The sequence below is a fragment of the Tupaia chinensis genome, unplaced genomic scaffold, assembly GCF_000334495.1.
Source record: "Tupaia chinensis unplaced genomic scaffold, TupChi_1.0 Scaffold000382_1, whole genome shotgun sequence".
Taxonomy (NCBI): Eukaryota; Metazoa; Chordata; class Mammalia; order Scandentia; family Tupaiidae; genus Tupaia; species Tupaia belangeri.
Window position 1 is genome coordinate 3,056,142 of NW_006159884.1, and position 26,752 is coordinate 3,082,893.

The 26,752-nt window shown below is 34.9% G+C and overlaps 1 protein-coding gene across 5 annotated transcripts in view; it reads left to right on the forward strand.

Moving 5' to 3' along the window:
- Window positions 1-26,752, forward strand: part of ROBO2 (roundabout guidance receptor 2) — a 700,057-nt gene that overhangs the window by 558,637 nt on the left and 114,668 nt on the right. For all 5 annotated transcript variants that reach the window (XM_027773853.1, XM_027773851.1, XM_014589802.2 and 2 more), the window contains 2 exons: window positions 18,555-18,679; window positions 23,257-23,428. In XM_027773853.1, the coding sequence (XP_027629654.1) occupies window positions 18,555-18,679; window positions 23,257-23,428 (297 nt within the window). The remainder of the gene's footprint in view (window positions 1-18,554; window positions 18,680-23,256; window positions 23,429-26,752) is intronic.

Consider the following 26,752-nt stretch of genomic DNA (forward strand, 5'->3'; position numbering starts at 1 on the left):
TAAAAAGCAAAAGTACAGGCAAGGGCATAGTTAACTATGAATGCTGAAATATTCATTTGTTTATTTGGAAAACACTTTCGATTGAGGGAACTGAGGAAGAACACGATCGAAATAGTGGTAAATGTCTTGCTTCCTATACCCATCTGTCTTATTTTTCTATTGGAATCCTTTCCTAAGCTTAAAAATAAAAAAAGAACATCTATTTTGGAGATGGGCAACACATTTTTTCCTAGCATCAACTCAAAACACGATGAGTAATTTGGAAAAGAGCTGTCAAATCTGCCAGCTGCCTTGCGTGTGGAGCTGAGCCCTGTTGGTTTCGTATCTTGGATACCATATGCTAGATGCTGATTGCCTGGAGTACAGAAGCGAAAAGCAGAGTGTTTCAGGTGAACCTTGTTTAAAACATCAAAAACAAACGGACAATACACAACTTTATGGGAACTTGCAAGTACTTCCTAATTTAGTGACTCTAAAGTATGTTTCCTTTTGATGAAAAAAATATAATTGGCCACACCAGAATCTATAAGCATTGAAAAAAATACATATGGCAAAATTTCACATTTTTAAGTATTATTTTAAAGAAGCAGCACTATTTTAATCAGAAATCAATCGGGATGTCTCTTTTCTAATATTTTAACTGCTTAAACACGAAATGTAATATACCTTCAATTAGAAAGTTTTGTTTTTCCAAGTTTGAGTTTTGTTACTCATTAGCACAAGCTAATGCATTTATTCTTTAGACCTTTGAGAAGTCCAATAAAAAGTGAGTTACTGAAAAATGTACTTAGTGCAGTTTATAAATCAGATACTAGTTAAAGAAGAATGTGATAGATATTTTCAACAGCGCTGTCCTCACCCACCTTGAAATTTGGAAATTATATTCTGCTTTATAATTTAACCTAATACTGGGTGTATTTATTTTTTAAATCAGAAAATATGTAAGTATTATTGATAAGCCTTTTCATGTTGAGATGCACTTTCTGCAAAAGATATACTGAGTATGTCTTGCAAAGAGACCAAGAATTTTATTCTGTGTATCTCTTCTTTGGACAAACTGTGACCCCCTGACCTGGCGTGATGATCTCTCTCCTGTAAGTGCTTACTTCTTTCTGCACCTGCCACTAGTGGCATACTTTATGCAGAGTTCCATTTCATTATTATTAAGCATCATTTTTTCCCCATATGTTTAGATCAGATGATAGGTTTAAAATATATATATTCTGTTTTATCTTGTATCAGAGTTTCCTTAATGTGAAACATTTAAAATATCCTAAACTAATACATATTTAAAGTAAAAACAAATACAGATTACTTCTCATTCTGGACTAGTTTTCCCCTCGAATGCCTGACAATGTCTTTCAATTGCTTCGATGTAGGAGTGTATATATGAATGATTGAGTCATAACTTTTTTCCTCATAACTTGGAGAGAATGTTTTATTGTCTTGATATTGAACGGTACTGTAGTAAAGTCTGAAGCTTATAAAACATTTGTCCTGTTGGTTGGGATGATCTTTTACTGTATAAATACTCACGTAGTTTCTTTTTACAAATAACATTGCTGGGTTATATGAGTAATTTTATCTCCTGTGTGTATATACAATGTTTTCTTCACTTGTGTGCTAAACTTTATTGTAACATTCTTTGTTTCCACTGTCCTTTAGCTCTTTTACTCATTTTTAAATTGTGTTGCTTGTGCTTTGGAGATCTTTGATATAATTTTATTTAGACAACTATTTATTCTAAGGTATGCCTTTGTTTCTTTGGGTAATTCTGAGAGGATGTAAGTTCTTTGTCACCCTTCCATTAATTGATATTATTCCATTACTGTTATTAATTATATGGATAATTAACGTTTGATTTTGTGTTGCATAGATCCAGATTGGGTTTTTTAAGAGAGATTTTTGCTATAGTTATGTACACTTGCTAGAGAGACAGTGAGAAAGACATAAAGCAAGAAATCATCCCCAGGGGATGTTGGCCACAATGCAATCCCTTCTCCTTCATTCTTCTCTTAGGATTTTGGGCACGCACATTCACGTGCCTGGAGTGAGATTTTAGCTGAACCATGGCCAACTACGAGAGTGTAGTGATAATAACCAATATTGCCAACTGTTGGACCTATAGATTCTGTTTTAATCTTTATCTGATTATTAATTATCTAGTTAACCGAATGTTGGAAGACTAGGGTTTGTATATTTAGAGTAGAAAGAGTAAAATGTATTCAGGTTATTTTATTCGAATCTGATGATACACAGCACATTTTGTTAAGTTATGAGTATTCTATATTCCTATATAAAATTTTCCTCTCATATCCCATCATATTCTCTGCTTCATAATAATAAAGATGGCTTTCAAGTGTGTTACATTTTGACTACTATAAAAAATATTACAAACTATGCAACTTAAAACAATGCCCATTTATTATGTTACAGTTTTTTGAATTTCTTAGTTCTATAAGTTCCAACATTTGAAAAGTTTAACTAGGTTTTGTGCTTAGAGTCTCACAGGTCAACATCAAGATATTTGGAGTTTTCTCGGGAGACTTTCCGGTAGAACCCACTTCTAAGTTCATTGTTGGCAGAATTATGTTCCTCATAGTTGTAGGACTGAAGTCCTCATTTCCTTAGCTGCTAGCTGGGATCACTCGTAGTTTTTAGAGGCCAGCGTCTAGCCTTCACTCCTGGCCACCACAACCTCTAAAGACAGCAATGGCATCTTTGATCCTTCATGTACTTTGCTTTGTATCTCTCTGACTTCTGATATCAACCAGAGATAATGTCCTTACTTAAAGGCCTCCTGTGTTTGGTTTAGGCCCATCTCATATCTCATATCTCATTCATCTCCTTGTCTTAAGGTCAACTGATTAGTAACATTAATTAATCTTCAAAATCCCTTTTGTGACACAACATAATTAGGAGTGTAATTCCAAGAAGGAATTCCAGGTCATGGGGCCACCTTAGAATTAGCCAACCACAGTAGGCTCAGCCTTTTCCTTTTATCAGTTATTCTTTATTTTATTTTATTTTATTTTATTTTGGAGAGGTTTTTGCTATAGGGCTTGTGCACTCGCCAGACAGACAGAGAGAGACAGAGACAGAAAGCGAGAAATCACCCCCCAGGGGGGATGGCCATGCCACAATCCCTTCTCCTCCATTCTTCTCTCGGTATCTTGGGCACGCACACACACGCGCCCAGCATGAGTTTTTAAGTCACCAGGTCCAGGACATGAACTGCGGTCGACTACGTGGGAGTCCAGTGTCATAGCCATTATGCTAAGTGTTGGTCCCTTTGTCAGTAATTCTTCACCTTCCTTCCTAATTTGACCTGGTTTCCTACATGGTCATTTCCCATAGTCATTTTCCAGATCTCACTCTTGATTCTAGATCTCCTTCTTCCTGTCAAAGTATCATGGAATGGTACTTGTTGGCAAATCACAATGTTGGCAAATCTATTTTGTGAAATTGGTATTACAGAGTGTGTTTTGTTTTGTTTTGTTTTAGTTTTTTTGTTTTTTTGGTTTTAGTTTTTGTTTTAGTTTTAGTTTCTGTTAACTGATCAATTCTTCAGTCATAGGGTACATGCACTAGTCAGAGAGATTCAGGGAGGCAGAAAGAGAGGGCAAGTGCAAAATCACCCTCCACCCCAGGGTGGGTGGCCTTGCCTCAATCTCTTCTCCTTTCGCTGCTCAGAATTTTGGGTATGCACACATATGACCGGGTATGTTTTTCAAACCACTGAGTCAGGTACTTAAAGGGTAGAGTTGTCCATGTGGGAGATTCAGTGCCTTAAATACCACACCACCTGTTGGCCCCAGTAATACAGACTTTTTAGGCTAGTTGTGGGTCAGTGTGTTTCCTCAATCTGTTCTGGACTTGATTGTATTGTATTTGTGGTTTAGCGGTATGACAGTTTTTCATATTATACATTTATTTTGTGATATTCAATAGAAAAATATGAAGTACTAAGGCTTTATTACATTATCTTAACATAATTTTCAAAATCTTAAATATTCATTAATTTTGGTGTCTATCTATCTAAATAGAAATAAATAAATACGAAGCATTTCAGCATAGTACTTAAAGTAGTATGAATATTAATATCAGAATAATATACTCTGGCTTGAAAGAGTATTTTAAGATTAGCATCAAGAGACTTCACTGGGGCTGGCAAGTGGCATAATGGTTAAAGTACTGGACTCAATATGGCTGAACACAGTTCAAGTCCAAGACCCAGCAGCAGCCTGAAGGTCATGTGGGTGTGTGTGCATGCATGACCAAAATCCCAACAGGAGAATGGAAGAGAAAGGATTGTGGCATGGCTATTCCTCCAGACGGGGAGATTTCTCACTCTCTGTCTCTTTCTGTGTCTTCAACGAGCTCATGTACCCTAAAATAAAAAATCTCTCTATCTGGAAAAAGAGAGATTACAATGGTTATTGCCAGGATAATTAGGATAATTAATGTTACCATTTGAGTCCTATGGTCTAACTAAGCTGACATTTTTATTTTTATCAGTTATAGTAATTTTTAGACAGAGGTATCATGATATATGAGGGGTCTTTAAAAAAGTTAATGAGGGGCGGCAGATGGTGGAGGATTATGTCACTGGAATCCCACATGGCCAACCATGGTTCAATTACTAGACCTGGTGTCCTAAATATGCCAGGCATGTGTTGTGTTCACAAGATTCTGAGAGGTAAATAGAAAAGGGATACCAATGTGACCACCCCCACCCCTCAAGGGTCATTTCTCACTTTTCCTCTCACTGTCTCATATGCCCTATAGGAAAAAAACTCTAAAACAAAGTTAGTAGGGGACCAGCAGATGGTGTAGTGGTTACATTGCTGGGCTCCCACATGACCGACCACAGTTCGAGTCTCAACCAGCCAGCTTGAATTGCACTGAGCATGTGTGCATGCATGGTGCCTAAAATTCTGAGAGGAGAATGAAAAGAAGGGATTGTTGCATGTCCATACCCCCTGGGGTGATTTCTTGCTTTCTGTCTCTCCCTAAGAGACAGGGACAGGCAGAGAGACAGAAAGTGAGAACTCGTCCCCACCAGAGGGGATGGCCATGCCACATGTTTTTCAAACCACTGAGTCAGGTACTTAAAGGGTAGAGTTGTCCATGTGGGAGATTCAGTGCCTTAAATACCACACCACCTGTTGGCCCCAGTAATACAGACTTTTTAGGCTAGTTGTGGGTCAGTGTGTTTCCTCAATCTGTTCTGGACTTGATTGTATTGTATTTGTGGTTTAGCGGTATGACAGTTTTTCATATTATACATTTATTTTGTGATATTCAATAGAAAAATATGAAGTACTAAGGCTTTATTACATTATCTTAACATAATTTTCAAAATCTTAAATATTCATTAATTTTGGTGTCTATCTATCTAAATAGAAATAAATAAATACGAAGCATTTCAGCATAGTACTTAAAGTAGTATGAATATTAATATCAGAATAATATACTCTGGCTTGAAAGAGTATTTTAAGATTAGCATCAAGAGACTTCACTGGGGCTGGCAAGTGGCATAATGGTTAAAGTACTGGACTCAATATGGCTGAACACAGTTCAAGTCCAAGACCCAGCAGCAGCCTGAAGGTCATGTGGGTGTGTGTGCATGCATGACCAAAATCCCAACAGGAGAATGGAAGAGAAAGGATTGTGGCATGGCTATTCCTCCAGACGGGGAGATTTCTCACTCTCTGTCTCTTTCTGTGTCTTCAACGAGCTCATGTACCCTAAAATAAAAAATCTCTCTATCTGGAAAAAGAGAGATTACAATGGTTATTGCCAGGATAATTAGGATAATTAATGTTACCATTTGAGTCCTATGGTCTAACTAAGCTGACATTTTTATTTTTATCAGTTATAGTAATTTTTAGACAGAGGTATCATGATATATGAGGGGTCTTTAAAAAAGTTAATGAGGGGCGGCAGATGGTGGAGGATTATGTCACTGGAATCCCACATGGCCAACCATGGTTCAATTACTAGACCTGGTGTCCTAAATATGCCAGGCATGTGTTGTGTTCACAAGATTCTGAGAGGTAAATAGAAAAGGGATACCAATGTGACCACCCCCACCCCTCAAGGGTCATTTCTCACTTTTCCTCTCACTGTCTCATATGCCCTATAGGAAAAAAACTCTAAAACAAAGTTAGTAGGGGACCAGCAGATGGTGTAGTGGTTACATTGCTGGGCTCCCACATGACCGACCACAGTTCGAGTCTCAACCAGCCAGCTTGAATTGCACTGAGCATGTGTGCATGCATGGTGCCTAAAATTCTGAGAGGAGAATGAAAAGAAGGGATTGTTGCATGTCCATACCCCCTGGGGTGATTTCTTGCTTTCTGTCTCTCCCTAAGAGACAGGGACAGGCAGAGAGACAGAAAGTGAGAACTCGTCCCCACCAGAGGGGATGGCCATGCCACGATCCCATTCCCTCCATTCTCCTCTCAGGATTTTGGACATACATATATACACTTGGAGTGAATTTTATGCCATCAGATCTGGGACTCAAACCATGGTCAGTTACATGGGAATCCAGCAATGTTACCATTATGCCATCTGCTGGTGCCCTCTGCAACATTTTTTATACCAAAATAAACTCATACTAAAACTTCATTTTTCCACAAACTTTTTGCAGAATCATCTATTCTATAAAATACATATCATTATATGCATTATACCTAGATATTACATGCATGATATTTGAATTACTGCATTACTTATTTAAACATATTAAATGTCACTCAAGGGGATAGTACATAATTAGATTCATTAAAAATATATACACTAGCAAATTAAATTAAATTTTGTGTAATAATATATCTGAGTGCCTTTTAAATCTCTCTTATGGCAAGTATTGCTTCCCAGATTTATTGGGGATGTTATTTTCATCTACCCTACAGAACTATTAGCTCTTTGTCAGTAAATACATTGTTGTATTTATCTTTCTGCTGCCTCTCGGTCTAGCATAGCATTTACATGTGATAGAGGCACACCAAATGTTAGTGCGGTTAATTGATACACACATATGCATACATAGGTAATACTTGCCTAAAAATGTTTATGCAAGCAGCTTTAAATAGTGCTATAAAAAGATTAGGTGACATTAATGGTAACAGGCCAATCACATATTCCCCATTCTGCTAGTAGGAGATAAAATACAACAAAAAGAAGGCACTAATGAGTTAGGATGGTGCCTTACTAAGCGTGTAATTAATGTTATTAAGAAACATTGCAGTTGCATATTAAAATTCCGTTAACTAAGCAATCCTTCAGCATCAGTACATTTGTTCCTAGGTTGCAAGTTTTTTCGTCTTTTTTTTTTTTTCCCTGATTGGCATTTTCATGCAATCTTTCTCTAAAAAAATGCGATAATGGGGTATGATCAACGTTCATGGTTTAGCTGGAGTGCTGACATGACAGTTACGGCAAGTTGACAGGTTAAGTGAGTGAAAATAGAAGCGATGTCTCACCATTTACTTGAAAAGCCATCTTTAAGCTGAACTTTTCTTCTCCTTACTCCACACTTGCAATCCCTACCCCAGTTATAAGAAATCTAGTTTTCCCAATTTCGGAATTTAGATTCTCGGGAAAGACCAAAAAAAATAGTTTTACATCTTTTTAGATAATTCTCCTTTTTTCTGGTCAACAATAAGATCTCTCTATAAATAATGTAGATATTTCCTTATTTAATTATGGATTAGTTTTAGGTTAATAGTATCTCCCTTTCAAATTGACAGTCCCTTAAGGAAAACACAATTTTCTTATTTTACTCTCAGGAAGCAAGTGAGGAGGCAAAATTATGTATTAGTAAATTATGGGGTGAATGATAAAATGAGGTTTAAAAGGTTAGACTTTGCTTACAATTTGGGGAGATTTTTCTAAGGAATTCTCAATTTGTAATTTTATATAATTCAAAAGTTCTATCAAACTTGTATAATACATCTCCAAATGATTTCCCAAAGTTGCATGATTTTCTGAACTTATCCATAATGAAAAAGACATGAAATTTACTAATCTGAAATATCGGTAGATTTTAAAATATCTGTAAATATGCTGATTTAGTTGCACTATGAGTTAACTATTATTTTTATTGCCATGTAAAAATATTTAATACTATTACAGTTTTAAAGTGGACTTGGTAAAGCCAACAAAGACCATTTACATAAAAAAAAGACAACGGTTCCACTGAACTAATTTCTCCATCTAAGGATCAAATTGACCTGTGCTGTCAGAGACCACAAACAAGTCAGGAGGAGGTGGTGGTACAGACTGGACAGTCTCTCATTTCTTTTAGTTTTTTTGCTATAGGACATATGCACTCACCAAAGAGAGAGAGAGAGAGAGAGAAAGAGAAAGAGAAACTGATATAGGAACCCCCTTCCCAAGAGGGGGATAGCCACACCACGGTCTCTTCTCCTCCGTTCTACTCTGGGGATTTGGGTCATACACATACACATGCCAAGCACGGTTTTCGAGCCACTGGATTCACGACTCAAACAGCCTTATGTGATCTAGCTCCTTACCCTCCACACCACCAGCAGGCCTGAAATTTGTATTTTAATGACACGCGTGTGCTTTTCCCTCTATGAAGAAAACCATCCTATACTTTCAATCTCCTTAATCCAAAAGAACAAACCAACCTCTCCGTATCTCTCTTCTTTTCCTCTTCTCTCTTGCCCTCCCTCTCATTCTATCCCTGTCTTCCATTCTCTCTTTCTCGCTCTTCCTCCTTTCGTCAGCATCAGCATCACGTTTCTCTCCTAACGTTCAGCGCATGCTGTTCTGTCGCGCTCATGCAGTGCCATGCTAGATTGTCATGTGGGTTTCCTGTTCCGAGATGTGTTCCAGAGTACAGAGATCCTGGTACCTTCTGGTCATTAAATGTTGATTTTAAATAATTGGATAATATTATGAATCAAAGTGCCAACCAACATCCGAACACATTTCTAACACAAATTTATTACTATGGTATTTTTCAGTAATGTGTGGTCTCTAAAAAAAATAAATAAATAAAAAAGTACAGAATGGTTAGGCACTTATAGTTCTTTCTTTCTTTCTTTCTTTCTTTCTTTTTTCTTTCTTTCTTTCTTTCTTTCTTTCTTTCTTTCTTTCTTTCTTTCTTTCTTTCTTTCTTTCTTTCTTCCTTCCTTTCTTCTTTCTTTCTTTCTTTCTTTGAGAGGTTTTTCCTACAGGGTGCTTGCGCTCACCAGAAAGACAGAGAGAAACAGAGAGATAGAAAGTGAGAAATCACCCCCCAGGGGGGATGGCCATGCCACAATCTCTTCTCCTCCATTTTCCTCTTGGGATCTTGGGTGCGGACACACACGTGCCCAGCGTGAGTTTAAACCACTGGGTCCGGGACTCGAACCATGCTCGACTATGTCGGAGTCCAGTGACATAGCCATTACGCTAACTGCTGGTCCCATTATAGTTCTTTATTTTAACATAATTCTTATACAGGACATTTTGAACCAAATGAGTTCAGTGTTTTAAAGGCATTCGTTCACATTAAGTAGTTGTAGGATTATTTCATTTTGAGATTTACATTTTTCTTTTCTAAAGAGAAGCCTATTATGTGTGACTATAAAGGAAAGAAAATAGTTTTAACTACTGCGCCAGAACATGTGCATGCTTTTTTTGGTGTAGATCACATCACAATAAACTTAGTACCTCGACACTCCATGAAATGACTTTCACAGTGGCCATACATGTCAGTCTGGAAGGTCATTACTATAGTTTAGAGTCAACTATGTAATAATTGGCTAACTTCATTATGTATTTTAGTCACCAGGTTTTCAATAACTGAGTTATGGGGAGGTCAATATTATTCCAACTCTCCAAAATTAGTCTTCTCAAAATAAACACATTTCTTCAAAATGCCTTCAAATGTAGAGACCAATAGCTGCGTGACCCTCCTATAAGGATAGGATGCAGTTCGTACGTGCGTGTGAGACTTCTCATGGATGGAGAGTAGCATGTGAAGTATAAATAAATGAAGCCTCTAAGGATTGTGATTTATTATAGCCATTCTATCTTCTTTGACCATTTCTTTACTTTTTCATATTTATGAAAGCAATGAACCATTTAATAATATTCCTTTTTCATTTTGACATTGAAGACACAAATGTATGATTAGGTTATTGTTGAAAGAGAAGGTATAGATATTGATGTTTTAGCATAAAATAAGATTTTTTTAATATTGCCTACCCCTAGTAAGTTACTGGCTTGGAAAGAAAGCATATCACTCATGTAAAGGAGTTATTGCTGTGGACTTAGTAAGAAAAATGGTTGGTTGGAAATATAGGTAATTTAGTAATTAGATCATTTGTATTCTTTGAAAATAATGACAAATGAATAAAATGTGATTAAATGGGTTTTATAAAAATGATTATTTTAAATCCTATATCCCTAAATTATATTTTCATTATAAATGCATTGCTTCCTCTGAGATGAATTACGTGTTCATAAGCTTCAAATCAAATATTTTATGACATTATGTATACATTTCCAATATTATTGACAAATTCTCTAGAAATCAAGTAAAATGTTAAGTAGTTAAAAACTAAATAGAATTAAGTAGTGAAAGAAACAATCATTTATCAATTAGAAACCAACCTATTCTAACTATAAACTGAGTAAATATTCTTCTCTTCCTCCTAGTCTACAACACATTTTAATGAAATGTCATCTTTCGGTTGTTTCAGCGGGGGCAAGGTGATTAACTAATTTTTTGTAGAAACTTAGAGAATATATTGTTATATAATGCCTATATTTGTCTATAGTATTCTTGTCACTATGAAATGTTGATTACTCATTTATAGTCTTTGGGTCATAAATTTCAATTTCACGTAGGGGCACTCTCTAGAGGAAGGCATATCAGAATTGATTAGAAGATTTTTATCAAACGTATTTTCTTTGACCTCTGTTCATTCAGTTTACTGCAATAGTGAGTCATTGGTGGGAGTCTGTCATCTTCTTCAAGTATAATGAGATGAAAAACACTGAATATTTGCTTTAGATAAAGAACGTTTTAAAAATGTTTTCTTCCAAGGCATTCACTTAATGCTTATTAATAGGGCCTTTTCTAGGCAAAATAAAGGCACTCTTTCAATGCAAAACTGCACACAGCACTTCCTCCCAGTAAAAGCTTACCATTGATCTGAGGAAGCAAGATACACAGACCAGGAACAGATAGAAAAAGCAGGCGATGCAAACGAGGGCAAGTACCATAACGGGAAAGAACACCTGACAAGTACAAGGTCAGGGTGTGTTCGGGTTAATTGTTGTGGACAAGGCAGATCAAAGAATAATAGATATCAAGATGGGTTAGCCACAAGAACAAACAAATACATATGTGAGGTATCGAAAGTAGACAGATCTGCTGAAATGCTGGAGCTAACTTCGGGACAAATGAGTGTCATGGTGAAATCTTGGGCCAGCTGATAGAAGCCACTTCGCTACACTGAGAATCATTTGCAAACATTGAAGTGACAAGCACCATAGATGTTTTATTTCAAGGCAATGAAATTTGCTAGGTTTTTGAATGAAGAATAATAACATGAGGAAAGTATATTTAAGAATGGTTGTTCTTAAAGATAGTACATATAGAAAGAGCAAAATTATGGGTTTTATGCTCCTATAGTAATGAAAACAATTATTCAGGGAAAAATGTTTTGATTTTGCTGGGAATTATAGCATAATTTTTTTTTTAATTTTTTGGTACAAAACACAGCAAATTTTCAGTTAATCACATTATGGTTTGAAGTGAACTGAATTAATCTAGCAGCCCCACAATGGCATTGAAATGAATCAGGATTCAAACCTGTTCTTTAATTTAATGGTTAACCTTGAGAAAAGTGTATACCTTTCACAAGATTTAGTTTACCAGTCTTTACATCATAATGGTAATGGTTAAGACGCATGACCTTTTAAAATATTAAATGAAGGCCAGCCCATGGCATGGTGATTAAGGTGACTGAATCCCACATAGTGGACAGTACAGCTTGAGTCCTGGACCCAGTGGCCTGAAAAACCACACTGAATAGATGTGCATGGATGCCCGGAATCCTGAAAAGAAGAAAAATGGCAGACATTGTGGTGGTACCATCCTCCCTGGGGAAAGTGATTTTTTATTTTCTTTCTTTCTTCTCCCTTTCTCTTCTCTGTCTCTCTTGAGAAAGAGCGCACACCCTGTGGCAAAATTTTAAAAATAAATTAAGTGAGACACTGTCTGCGGATGGCTTAACACAGTCCCTGGCATTTGATAAGCACTCAATTAGTGACATGACTAAATAAATCTTTAACTTAAGCAAATGATGGAAGAAAATTCTTTCTAAACATACTTAGAGAATATATGAACAATTAATGCTCAAAAAGTAATATTAAATAGCAAAAAGTTGTTTCTACTTGTTTGTCACAAAGTTCAAATTTTTATCAATACAGAAGAAAAGGTTTATCCATTCAGGCATAAAATTATACCCAAAGAAAGGAAGCAGCTGAGTGTGTCTAGAACTACACCATATCTTATATTACTATACCTGACTGCTTCATGATGGCCTCCATGTTAATGCCATATTTCCCTGTAGAAACAATCCTGAACATGATGTGATTAACCTTTAGGGTCTTCCTTCCCCTCATCTCAAAGCCCACCTCACGCATGGCCTGTGCTTCTTCCTCGTGTTCAGCCATCTGATTTCCATATCTCCTACTCCCTCTCACCAGCAGACATTAGCATAACAGACCTGCCGCGTGACTTTGATGGAAGCCAGCTTGGGATGAATGCAGTATCAAAGCATAATTTGGTAGAAATCAAATTTAATTTAGTGTGCATTGTATTTAAATTCTTAATACACAGTTTTAAGTGAACTGTCCCAGGCAACTAATTTTAATTGACCTTTTTGTATCTGGGCCTACTTCTTTGGAAATCACACAGCATACTTTAATTAGAGTTATGTATTTTTTTAAGTTGTAAATGTTGATTAACAGAATTGTACAACTCTGTTTGCTTCATTTCATTTCTTGCTATAACTGAAGCAATAAAGAATGATTACTTGATAAATTAAGCAAGCAGGTATTGCATCATAGTTACAAATGCTTAGTCTAATGCTTTTGGGTTTTAGGGAGGATGTAAATATGTATTTTATAGTCTTCTATCTTAAAATCATATGGAATTGCCATTTCTGTAACTAGAGTATTCTTTTGGAGTCTATAATTCAATCTCTTTAATTCACAGTGGTTTTAAATGTCCTTTTTGAATTGTCATCTTGAGGACCTAATTGCGTTTTTTTTTTTTATATTTAATGAGTGCCATCATAGAAATTCATTTTATGTAGAGCACACTTTCAGCTTTTGTGCTGTATTGATAAAATGCCACCTCTGTCTGCTCCCTTCCATGGGTGCCATCAGCCATTTTCAAACGATTTTCACTGCCATCTGGCAGAAAGAATGAAACCATGGAGTGTTATCAGAAGAATTATTGATGCAGTTTTTCATGTTAAACCTCAAAACTAAATTTATTTAGCTGATATCCCTTTACAGAAGATTGCAGCATAGATCTTTGGCAGGAAAGAGAGTCTACAAAAGTAAAAGTGATTGACGTCATTTGTTTTATCGGCTCAGATTCAGGTAACAATAGGAAAGGATATATTTGCAGAGACTCAAATACGCTAAGCTTTTTTAAATGCTTCACCATTTTTAGTTTCCTTTTTTTAGAACTTAAAAATGATAAAGTAATTTCCTTTCCAGATCAGTATGACTAACTGGAAGTTATTGGATACATTGCAAATAAAACATGTTTATAATAACTTGGAATGAAAGTACAGTATAAATAAATATCACATCAAAATATACTACATAGGATGAATAACAAATGTTGATAGCTTTCATTAGAAATATTTTTAAAACTTAGTATTGGGTAGAAGTTTGTGAAATTATGATGATCTGGTCGTTTAAGATGATCTTATCTGTGGTAAACAATATGTTGTGATATTGCAAAAATTCTTTGTCATTTAAGAATTCTGATGAGTTGTTCTGTTGAGGTACCACCATGAATAGCAATATTTCACTCTATTTTCTGCTCCTACTTCCTAAGGTTTACAGTTCTTTGCCTTTTCCTTTTCTCCAGTCACCTTCCAGATACTTCTTTTCAAAATCCACATTTAACTGTATCTTTCTTGCAAAAACATCTTTCAACAAGCTCTTCGTAGCTGTCAAGACAAACTTTCAAACTTCTTAGCATAAATTATTGGACCTATTTACATCATTTCTTCATCCAGATTCCTTTTATTCTCAGAGTGGTTTACACACCCCTAACAATAGTGCCACACACATTCCCTGAGCCCCAAGTGCCCGTCCCGCTTGTCCTGCTTTCCCTCTAGGGAACTCTTACTTTGCTTCAAAACACAGCTTCGACACAGACAGCTCTTAGCATCTTTTCTCTTCCCTCCTTACAACATGGTCTAGTTTTTTTCTGTTCTATCTTTTGTCCCCCAGTGCCTTGCGCCCTTTTAAAATTCTTAGATAAATTGTATTCTGCTGTCTTTGTTTACTTATTTATTTCTATATTTACTTGGATGTCTCTGATACAAGACAAGAACATTTTTTTTTAAATTTGGCTTCCCATTTTCTGTACCAAGCAGAATGTCTCATCATTTCCAGTCAATATATTTTGGATTAATTAATAGATGAATCATATCTATTCAGAAAAGGGGATGGATAGACATGGTCAATTTCCAGCCCTTATTTTGAGAACTATGTTTTAGCAGTTGTGTTTAGAATGGATTTCTGAAGCATTTTGCACAATCTCTCCTCTACAACACAGTTTTCAAAAGTTTAAAAAGCAAATTCAAGGAAGTCTTCAGTTATATATAAAAAACAGATGGCAGTTTTAGTGAAATAGATAGATGATAAATGAATACAAAATAATATGTTCAGAACTGGTCAGAACTTAGCCTCATGGTTAAGTGAGTTGGATCCCACACGGCTGAATTTGGCTTGAATTTAAGCCCCAGAAACTGAAAAAACAAACCACACTGGGCACTGTGTCTATGTGCTAAAAATGCCAACAAGATAAAAAATGGAAGAGAAGGAAGTGTGAAACAACTATGCCAACTGGAGTATCCTGTCTCCCTCGTCCTCTCTCTCTCTGTGTCTCTCTCTGGCAAGCACATGTACAAAAACAAACGACAGAAAAAGGATGGTATGTTTAAAACCATAGAATATGTTTTGATTGATTTAATTTGATGTTTTATTTGATGATTTCAAATATGTATTTTTAGCAATTACATTTTAAAAATTATATAAAGAAGGACTATATAGAATGTCTGGAACTCAAAGGTTTTATTTACCAGTTATATGAACCAATTTAAATTCTTTGGGGCTAAGCAATAGAAACAAACTTTAATTTGAATATGTGACTTTTGTAAAAGACTGTTAAATAATGGATTGGTCTGAACTGAGTTTTTAACTTTTTAAAAAGTATTGTATGTTTAATTTTTATTTACGTATTTATTTGACCAGAGAATTGCACAGAGAGACGGAAAGTGAGAAACTAAGCCATCAGGTCGGGGTCTCAAATAGCAGTCAGCCACGTGGGAGTCCAGAGCCTTAACTACCAAACCACCTGCTGGCCCCAAGTTTTTAACTTTTGATAATAAGATACCAGCCAAGTTACTTAGTACTTCTCATTTAGCCATTTTTCATATTGGCATTGTTACTTTTCTTTTATAAAACTACAAAAAAGGTAAATAACTATACACTGTTTCTTAAATTTTTCACAGCTAACATAATTTTTCTAGAATGGTTTTGATGATAGAAACCAACCTCAAGTCTTTTTCATACAAATACCTGGTAGCTTCACATCACTACTAAACTGTCAACATCGCAGTGTGTTAAGAGTTTTTACTAATGTAACTTTGTAACGTTGGTTTATTATTCTTGCTAGAAAATATGAAATAAAAATCAATGTATGTGCTGATTTAGCAGTGTTATATAGAAAAGCAAGATTGTGTGAAATGAGTAATCTCTTAAAAATGCAAAGCAATGTTAACTGCACTCTGTTCAATAGATCCTTAAATCTGGGTCCTCCATACTATTAGAGTGAGTCTCATGTGGTCTGTAGTTACAGAATAAAATTTCACTTAGGAGATTATTCTTTATGCTCCTGGGGTATGTGTTGTATATGTTGAATTAGGAGAATTTATAATATAATAGAACACCAAAGAATAAATCAGTACAAAACTTAGTGTTTTTGTTTTGTTTTGTTTTGTGGTTCTTATGCTGCTGATGTTTCTAATAGCATTCTTCCAAGGATGAGTAATTGGTTGTATGTTCAGAGTTACTTTGCATTCACTCTGTTATTCATTTTTGGAGCACTTACACAAGGATCTACACTCCTTTAGGACTGAAAGATTCTGGTTGAAGGTATTTACCAGACATCGCTTATGGTTAAAGTTCTTTAGAGTTTGAATTTTAGGACTCTTGCCATTACTTAGTAGGTTCTAAAAATTAGAGTTGATTTTAAAGTGTATACTTGGTCTTAGTTTTTTAGCATTAGCAGGTAGTTAAAATGGAAACAGATGGAGAGGCCGGCAGTTGGTGTGGTGGTTAAAGGTGCTGGACTCCCACATAACTGACTACTGTTTGAGTCCTGGACCTGATGGCTTGCTTTCTCACTTTCTCTCTCTCTCTGTGTCCTTCTCCAGTAAAATTAAAATGAATGAATAAATAAATAAAGTTAAATATAGTAATTCTTAAAAAATTGGAAACAGATGGACTAAAATAACTGTGGAATATATATAGTGATTTCTCTTCAATAGAAATGGATTTTGGTATGATGATGTCCTTGCAAAAACTTTCAGTTATATATATATGTTGCCATCTTTCACTTTCTTTTTTCACTTTATCATAAAGCCCTAATTTAGAGTTGAATTTCCTTGTCTCATATTTTTCTTTTTAGAATTATTTATTTATTTAATTCCATTTATTGCATTATTTTTCAATTTGACCAGACACACACACACACACACACACACACACAGAGAAAGAGAGAGAGAGAGAGAGAAAGGGAAAATGAGAAAGCAAGCCACCTGGTCCAGGACTCGAACCATGGTTGGCCCTGTGGGAATCCAGTGCCTTTAACCACCACACCATCTGTTGGCTCCACCTTTTTTTTTTTTTAACTCCTATTCTTTCTATTCTTTTTTTTGTTTGTTTTGGAGAGGTTTTTGCTATAGGGCACGTGCACTCACCAGACAGACAGACGCAGAGAGAAAGAGAGAAATCACCCCTCCAGGGTGGATTGCCTACACCATTGTACTAGTCCCTGATTTTCTTGACTAAATCCTCACTCCCCTTCAATCCATATTCATTTGATGATTAAAGCATCCCAAAATCTGTTTTGTGTCTATCATTCCTCATTTAGAAAGAGTCAGGAAAAAAATTCCTGTTTGGCTTCTCAAGGTTTCCTTTGTAATTATTGATAGTTATGTAACCTGGCCCATCCATTCCTACCAGATTTCACTGTATGCTAGATGTATTCTTGCTTCTTATGCCTTGTTTGTGAAAAGAGTTAATTTTCCCACTTATCTAGATGTCACTCTCTCCTCAAAGTCCCCGTACTGTTCACTTCCTACACAACGTCTTTCACAGCTATAGCCCCACAAAGTGATCCCTCTCTCTTGAAGTCCTATCGCATTTATTCTAAGTACTATAATTTAAGTGCTCCTCCACTGTGCTCTTAGTCTCTATCATTGCGTTTATCACAGACTTAAATAATCCTTGTTTTAGTTTTGTTTCATTGTTGTTGGCTTTCTGATTTTTCATTAAACTATGAGCTCTGTGATGTTTGCAAATAAGCAGCTTATTATCTGTTTATCTTTAATGCCAAGTCAGGAATGTAATAATTGCCCGACTAACACCTGTTAAACTATCTGAAATGAAATGAATTGAGTCAACCATTTTTTCATACATTCATTTATATTGTTAGTTATCTTCATATGTAGTTCCCATTTCTTCGATTCTTCAATGTCTTTACCGCTTCAATTCCTGACTAGGAATTATATTTTATGCCTCTGGTATCCATGTGCTTGTGCATATCTTACAAATATTAAAAGAACTGTTGATGTTTGCCAATTTGTCAATTTTTAAAGTAAGATTATTGTATAAGGGAATGAGTATTTTCTATCTTTATCTATCTAAAAAGGAGGACCAAATGGGAAAACCATGTTTTTTTCTTGAAATATGTTAAAATCCTAGCAGACTTATTTTTCTGTACAAATATATAGGCCACAGGTTTAAAATGTACAACATTTAAAATATGTCTGCTAATCAGTTTACTCTTTTCCTCACATTTGATAGAGTGCCATTTCCCTTTTCTCTTTGTGTTTTGAGAAATTCACAAAAGTAAATAAAAAGCAATAGTCTCACTCTTGCACTGAATTGTCCACCTAGTACCAGATGTTATTTTTGAAATCTTTCTTCTTTTTGTAGTCAACAGTTGATATTTACACACTTTCTTTCTTTTTAAATTATAGCTCCTCCACAGTTTGTGGTTAGGCCCAGAGATCAGATTGCTGCTCAAGGTCGAACAGTGACATTTCCCTGTGAAACTAAAGGAAATCCACAGCCCGCTGTTTTCTGGCAGAAAGAAGGCAGCCAGGTAAGTGTGAGGCTTGACTGCTTTTAGAAAATCTCTAAACTGCTTTCGTCTCTGTGTTTCTCAAAGCTTTGCCTGGCTTCTTGAGTTTTCAATTTTGACTTTACTTTGTTTCTAAAAAAGAGACTGATGAGTTCTAAAATTCCAAAATGAAGTCAGATGTTCTCGTTTTTTGATTGCTATTGTTAACTTTTTAAAAATTCTGCATCTTAGATAGAATAGATACAAAGAGTTTCACAAAATTAGCTTTACAAGTCCAACCAGACCTGCGTAGCTACTTAAGATCTCTGAACATATGGGTAATTTTTTTTTCTTGCATTGACCTACCTGGTATTATTAAGCAAGGCAGTATACATAAAGTAGTTAGGAAAGTCCTTCACACTTGAAAAAGAGTAAAAAAAAAAAAATTCTGTGATTAATTGGCCTAGAATCCAATTTCAACTCTGTCTCTTAGACAACATAAATAATCTTTATCATTAGTTTAAACATGTTTCCACTTAAGAGTAATTGTTTTTTCATTGTCCTTTCTGGATTCCTTTACAGTGGAGTTAGAGAAGAAATAATACATTATATGCCCAAAGGAACTAGCACCTGCTTGTCTTTTTTGTGTCACTTTTCTTTCTGGTGCCCTCTCTGGGAAGGATGGTCCCTCGGAGTCTGTAACAAATTAACTGCATACACTGCTCTTCATATTGAGAACTTGGTCCACACTTGAACAAGCACTTAGAATGTGGATTCTGAGGCAATGAATGGCATTTCCAGCTTTAACTACGCCAGAAATTGTATGCTTTGCCTTACAATTTTCCTGTGTATTCCAAAGGGACCTAGAAATAGTTTTGCTCTAGACTCTGCAGAATATCCCTCATGAGGCATGGGGTTCTCAGGAAGAGATCTACTGACATTCTTTCTTAGCACCTTCTGTTGTCAGTCTAAGTTCTGAAGTCATTTCTGGGGGAATAATGGAAACCATTAATCAAACTGTAAATACATCTAAAAACTTTTCCAGAGATGGAGTGTTTTAAGCGACATTAAGAAAAATTATTGATCAAAACTCACCTGTTTATCTGGCCTAGAGAGACCTTAGGAAATTCTGCTCAGTCGTCATCTCTACTTGTTGTACCACTCCCAGACCAGCACTTTTAAGAACTTACTCAAGTGGTGTGGTAGTTAAGGGTTCAGGACTCCCACATGGTGGACTACAGTTTGAGTCTTGGACCTAGTGACTAGCTCTTTCTCTCTCTCTCTCTCTCTGCCCCTCTGTGGTCAAATTCAAATAAAGTTAAATAAAACTATAAAAAAACAAACTCACTCTGCAGGGGCAGATGGTCTTTCTTCCCTCCCTCAGCACCCCTGGTTTGAGTCCCTCCTGTCATGTGTGAGAGGTAACGGTAATGGTGAGAAGAGAAGAGACGTTGATAGCCACTGCTCTACACTGCCCACATCGAAATTGTTTCAGTCCTTAACTCCCAAATATTTTTCATCATTTAGTAATTACAAAATAGATTTTTACTCAAAGCGTTGCTTGGCTCTTAGCTTCAAATTTTTTTTTTGGTCTAATCATCTCAAACCCTAAAATGACCATAAAGCAAAATGCTACAGTAAGCACGCACACACACACACACATGCACCCACACACCAAAAAAGAGAAAATACAAAGGCATTTTCTTCCCTCATAAATTGTACATTCTTTGTATATTATTTAGCTTTACTAAAGATCACTTTAGTTCATTATCTAAAATGTGAGGGTAGAGATGACTCTCTGGTGTAGCGCTGATGCAAACTCAGGAGAAAACGGACCCCACATGGCAACTACAGTTTGAATCTCTAGTCTGGTCAGCCTGAAACCTGCCAGGTCCATGGGCAAGTACTCAAGATCTGAAAGTCTGGAGGACGAGAGAAAGGGGATCAGGGTGTGAACACATCCTGTGCAGGGTGTTCCTCTCTCACTCTCTGTCTCTCACTATCACATGAACATGCACAAGCTCTGTCATGAATAAAGAACAATTCAACTACAAAAAATTAAATATGAGAAATAGATTTTATTTCACACAATTTATATAGATTAAATAAATTATTGTACATGTAAAAGTGCTTTACATACCATAAAGTTTAAACAAGTTCTTATTATGTAACTATAATAGTAAAAATAATGATTCAATTTGATTATTGCAAATTTACACATTAAGTCCATGTATTGAGTGAAAGCCTAACCTAATATGTCTTCTTATTATATAGATAAGACTGTTACATGTAAATTATGTCTGCTAAAGTTACTCTAAGATATAGATATTGCAGAAAATATTTATTGTTCCTATAGTCCAAAAAATACGATGTTTAAATATGTGACCTTGTTTTGGATGTCTTTGAAAACTAATATTCAAGAAGCATTTAAGCATCTTTTTTCTGTTACTTGACAAAATGGCATGTAATTCTAAAGATATTACTGCCAAGGATCACATAAAATTCCTAGCTAGGTACTTTGATTTAATTATAATCTTAGATCTTATTTTCTTTCCTTCACCAAAAAGAAAAGAGAGAGAGAGAGGGAGAGGGAGAGGGAGAGGCTGTGAATAGGCACAAAAGGAAAGTGCTTGAGCTAACTAAATTTTCAAATCATGAATTTGAATATTAAGAAAAATAAATTGTCTTACTGTCTTCAGTATCCAATTGTATAGTGATCTATGACTATCCATCAGTAGAAAGAGTTACGAGTCTGGACTTAATGGTCCATATTCCTCAATATGTGCTGATAATGCCAATTAGCACTAATAGGATACCCAGGCACGTCAAGGCAAAGTAAAGCTCTGTAGAGTTCCTGGGTTTTGCGTGTAATTCATTTTCTTTTGCCTATGTCATACAAGCAGGGAATGAAGATGATGGGTTAACCTCAATCAAATGCCATTTTCCACGTCAACGAATCATTTAGAAGGTGGACTGATGTTTCATTGTAGAGGAAGAGCTCCCAGAGAGAATTAAGCCCATCTGATGTATTAGTGCTATGTAAATTAGTATTCTAATGGCTAATTGTAGGAAAGTGCATACTTTGAGTTATTGTATCATTTTCAAGCGGCTTTAAAATTTAGACCCTTCCCTTTTAGGTGGTTTATTTCAGTAATATATCTGGATTCTGCAGGTGAATTAGCTTGTTCTCAGATTATGTTTCATGTGTATGAAAATGCCTAGCCCTACAGAGTAATACAAATTTTATAAGAGGGCAATAGCATTTTGAAATTATGTTCATGACATACTAGCAAACATCACTCCTTTTAGAGGGAGTTTAATAACATGATAATGTTTATGTAAAGTGGGCTTATAGTGTCACACTTGAATCTAATAAAGTGGACATCCATCATGTTGCAATAAAGAGAAGAGCTTCTAATTAAAGTAGGACATCATTTGCAGGATTAAAGTCATTTAGCGTAATTGAAAAGTGTTAATACCCTATTTTATCCTCTTCCATTGGTATTACTTCAAGGGTAAAAACATTTTAAGGTGAAAATGTGTCTTGTGCCTTTAATTGAATGTTATTACCTCCTGATTGCAACGTATTGAAACTGTTTAATTACAAACCTGGAAAATTAATTACTATGTAGAGAAACAGATCCCAGAGGGTTATAATGTTCTTTTTTGAAAGTAAATACAACATAAAAATTGATATGTCCTTATTTATAATCCAACTTGGAAACATATCTCATTATGATTTAAAATACCCAAATGTTTTTTTTAATTGAACAGTACAAAAGCAACACAGGTCATCCAAATTAGTGTCCCTTCTAGAATGTGAAAACTCTTTAAAATTTGTGTAATCTGTATGTATTTAATATGAGATATATAGTAAAATGAAGTGTTTTTTAAGAAAAAAAATAATGAAATTCTTTATGGTAGCATACACATTTTCAGAAACATTTTACATCTTTTTATTTTCAATGATTTGCTTAATCTTGCTTAGTTTGTAGTAGTTGTTTCTATGTATGTATGTATGTATGTATGTATGTATTTGAGGCTGTCATGACCTGCAGGAACCAAATAGCAGAAGTAGGTCTGGCTGTCTCTGTCAGTCTCAGTCACATACTTCTGAATGCCTTAAGAGGTAGTCAGTGAAGTCCATCAAGTAATTATATCACCAGCAGCAATTACATTTTGCATTTCTTCTTGATACTCTGTGGTCTATAAAGTCATTATACTTAATGTTACAGGCAAAATCCTCACAACTCCTAGGAGTTGAATCAGATAAGCATTATCTGCCTATTTTACAGATGTGGAAACCGAGTTTCAGATATATTAATAAGAAAGTTAGGGAGAGAGGGGTTGAGATAAAGATTCAGATTTAAAAAAAAAATTCAAATGATTGCACCTTCAACTACATATGATGACTTCTTAGAGCATGTTATTTTCCCATGATTTCAAAAAAGTTTCCCAGTGAAACCATCTGTGTGGCATCTTATAATTTTATTACTACCCATTTTTCAATGTATGCACTTATTTTTTCAACCTTATTCTCAAAGTTGTAATAGTTGTTGTAAATGCAATTTCCTTCCCAGTGGAAAAGAATGTTGATGAGACTGTGTTTGCTCCCACAGAACCTCCTTTTCCCAAACCAACCCCAGCAGCCCAATAGCAGATGCTCAGTGTCGCCAACCGGAGACCTCACGATCACCAACATCCAGCGTTCAGACGCCGGTTACTACATCTGCCAGGCCTTAACTGTGGCAGGAAGCATTTTAGCAAAAGCTCAACTGGAGGTTACTGATGGTGCGATATTAATAATTATTATATTTACCTTACGAACATAATTATTTTTAATATAAAGATACACATTAACCCTGCAGAACTCTGATTTGGTATATCATTTAGATGAATCCTTGCCTTCCAAGTTTGAACTAAGTAAAATAACATTTTTAGTGGTTTTAAATTCTGCCTGATTTAATGCTATTTATTTTCGCATAGAATAATATCAAAGATTATGTATTTTATTCTTTAAAATACAGTGGCACATTATTTTAAACAAATGACATCACATTCACTGTATTTTAAAATGTAATTGAATATTTATACATTTGTCAGCATAAGACTAAATGTAAGCCTAAATACAAATGTACATTTAGAATATTTTAAAGTATAAATATATATATAGTCTAATGCTTAAATGATCAGTTGTAATGGATATTAATAATTTTATTTTACTAGAGGAAGAAGAGCTCCCACCTTGAATGTGATCAATAAGACAGAAGATGAGTTTTTAGTTAGCTAATCACATTATGACATTCTTATTTCTTTAATTATACATTCACTAAGTTAAATTAATTAATGCTTTCCAAGGTACTAATGAATGCTAAAATTATTATTTTTATTTACACGTATTGACTTTGACTCTTATCCAAATCACCTATATTTACAATGAACGTTGAAAAGAATCTAAGGCTTCACATATTCTCTTTTTTGTCCTGGCATTTTATTTGTCACAATTGACAGCTAAGGAGCTTTTTGTACTTTATGAACCTCTAAGCACAAATATAATCTCTATGTTTTGATGTCTTAAATTAAAAATACATCAAATCATGCTGTTCTATATTTGTAAGATTTTTTTGCTTTTGTTTTGATTTTTCTCTCTTCCTAATTCTGGTTTCTCAGATATAAAAGCTTTGGTCTGTGACCTCTCTCTCTCTTCTTTCTTTGCTGGTGATATTTGATGCTTTTTCATATAATTCAAATTTACATGTAGATTAAAAGGTCATTTAAAATTAATAGAAAGGCAGTATTTTTTAATATCTGTCCACGGTATTGCCTGATTCAGCACCATGTCAGGAATGGGAATAAATAGAACAGATAAACACGGGCTGCAGGGACATGGAGTGGTTAATGACTGCACCTGCTGATGCTGCAGAGATTTACTGCTCTGGAACAGAGAGGAGGAATCACTTCCAAGGGGAACAGTGAGGAGACATTCTTCCTTAGATGAACAAGATCGTTGATTCTTTTCCTCTCCACTTTTCTTTAAAAGGACAAAAGATAATTATTCATCTGTTTAATATGATCATGTTTTCTACTATCAGAAAAATGTCCAGATATATTTACTTATTATAAGATATTCTGGCCAAAGCCTAAATTTTCTTCTTTATTACTATAAAACATTCCAAACACAATGTTTAGGGTATCTATTTTAATCTGTTTGCTTCCTGTATCTTACATAGAAAAATGTTTCTAAATAAATAAGTTGTTACAGAACGAAAACCATATTTGTAGCAAACAAAACAGATGAATTTGAAGACATTGATATGGTTCGTGAAACAAGTGGATATTCAAGTAACCTATGCAATGGAAAGAAAGGTTTTTGAGTACTTATGCCAGTTGCTGAGTTTTCACAGAAACAGTAATTATTCTAGCTTCAGGCTGATAGATTGTATAGTGGTTAGGTCGCTGGACTCCCACATGGTCTGTGGCTTGAAACTCATACTGGGTGCATATGAGTGCATGCCCAAGATTTTAGGAGGAGAATGGGGAAGTGGGATTGTGGCGTGGTCATCCCCCAAGGGGTTGATTTTTACTTTCTCTCTCACTGTTTCTGTCCCTCTCTCTCTCCAGCAAGCACACATGACCTATGATTTAAAAAAAAAAAAAAAAAACTCTTAAAACAGGAAAAGAAAAAGAAACAGTAATTACTCTAGCTCTCTGAGATCAAAATTAAAATAGCAATGATCAAATTCAAATTTTCTGATGATTATGATGGCTCTGGTGGTATGGCTCTGTAGCACTTGTTACAACTGGCATGGATATGAATTCCTACACTGATTTTACTTAAGTATCAATCACAAAGTCAAGATCTATATATGTAAAATTTAATAGAGGTTAAAAAATGGTTGATTTTGACAATAAAGAAATCTAATTTGAATTCATATGCCTGTACACACATACAACTATTATAAATAACTATCTAAATATTAAGTTGGCACATAGGATGATGACTTCGGTTTCTAGCCATAGTTCTGATTTTTCAGATTGGTTGCATGTTTAATAATATGTGAGCCATTATTTTCCTTTTGAACATTTTTTGAAATGATCCAAGGCTATTTAAATCCAACTGAAATTCCACCAATGAATGAAAGCAGACGTCATATTTAGTGAATCAAGAGAGTATTACATCTGTAGGAATGTTTCTCTTGTTACAATTTTACACTTAGACTCATTTTCTGAAAATATTTTTAATTCAATCATTCAAAAACATGATTTTGCTAATGGTGATGAAAGGTATTATGTCGAGTCATAATCTTCCTGCATAGGTGGAACTAAGATGCTCAACTGTACTTGAATTTCAAAATATTTTTGTGAAAGGTCTCATTAAATCACTGGCTTTATTCTTCATTTCTTTTTATCTTTCAGAAAATTGTAATAAGAATTCTGTGAGTAGAGCCAATAGAACTAAAAGAACTAGATATTATAAATATACTTATAACTTATATTGACAATAAATGTCACACCATCATATTGTATGTATGGTTTATTGAGGATTTATAATATATAGGTAGAGAAGATCATGGAGTTGTTCACAGATCACTGAAAACCCTAAATGTTCATTTAACCTTTAACCTTAGTGTCATGGAAACCTATGTTTATCTTTCAATGATAACATCCTTGAAACTGAAAATTCCTGTGGTCAGGAGATTTTCAATTACTTTATTGATCAAATTCATTCAAAAGATGATGAGCTACTCATTTGGGCAGTAAAATTAAAAAAAAAACTAATTAGATGTTTGACTGCATCTGATCATTTCAGGGATATAACAATAAAAGGATGTTATAAGACATTACCTGAATTGTTTATTCATATTTAATTTGAAACAAAGAGTAACATCATTTAAAATTGAATAAAATATGTTCTATTCTGGTAATGTAGACCCATTTTCTCACTGAAGTGAACGATTATTCATAATGATTTAAGCGCTGGCCTTGTATTTTTGATCCACAAAAAATAAATTTCAAAAACTTAAGTATCTAAAATACACTTTTATCCTATATATATTTATGTGTAAAATATAATATATAATATATAAAACCCTCTATTAAAAAATTCTTTCAAAA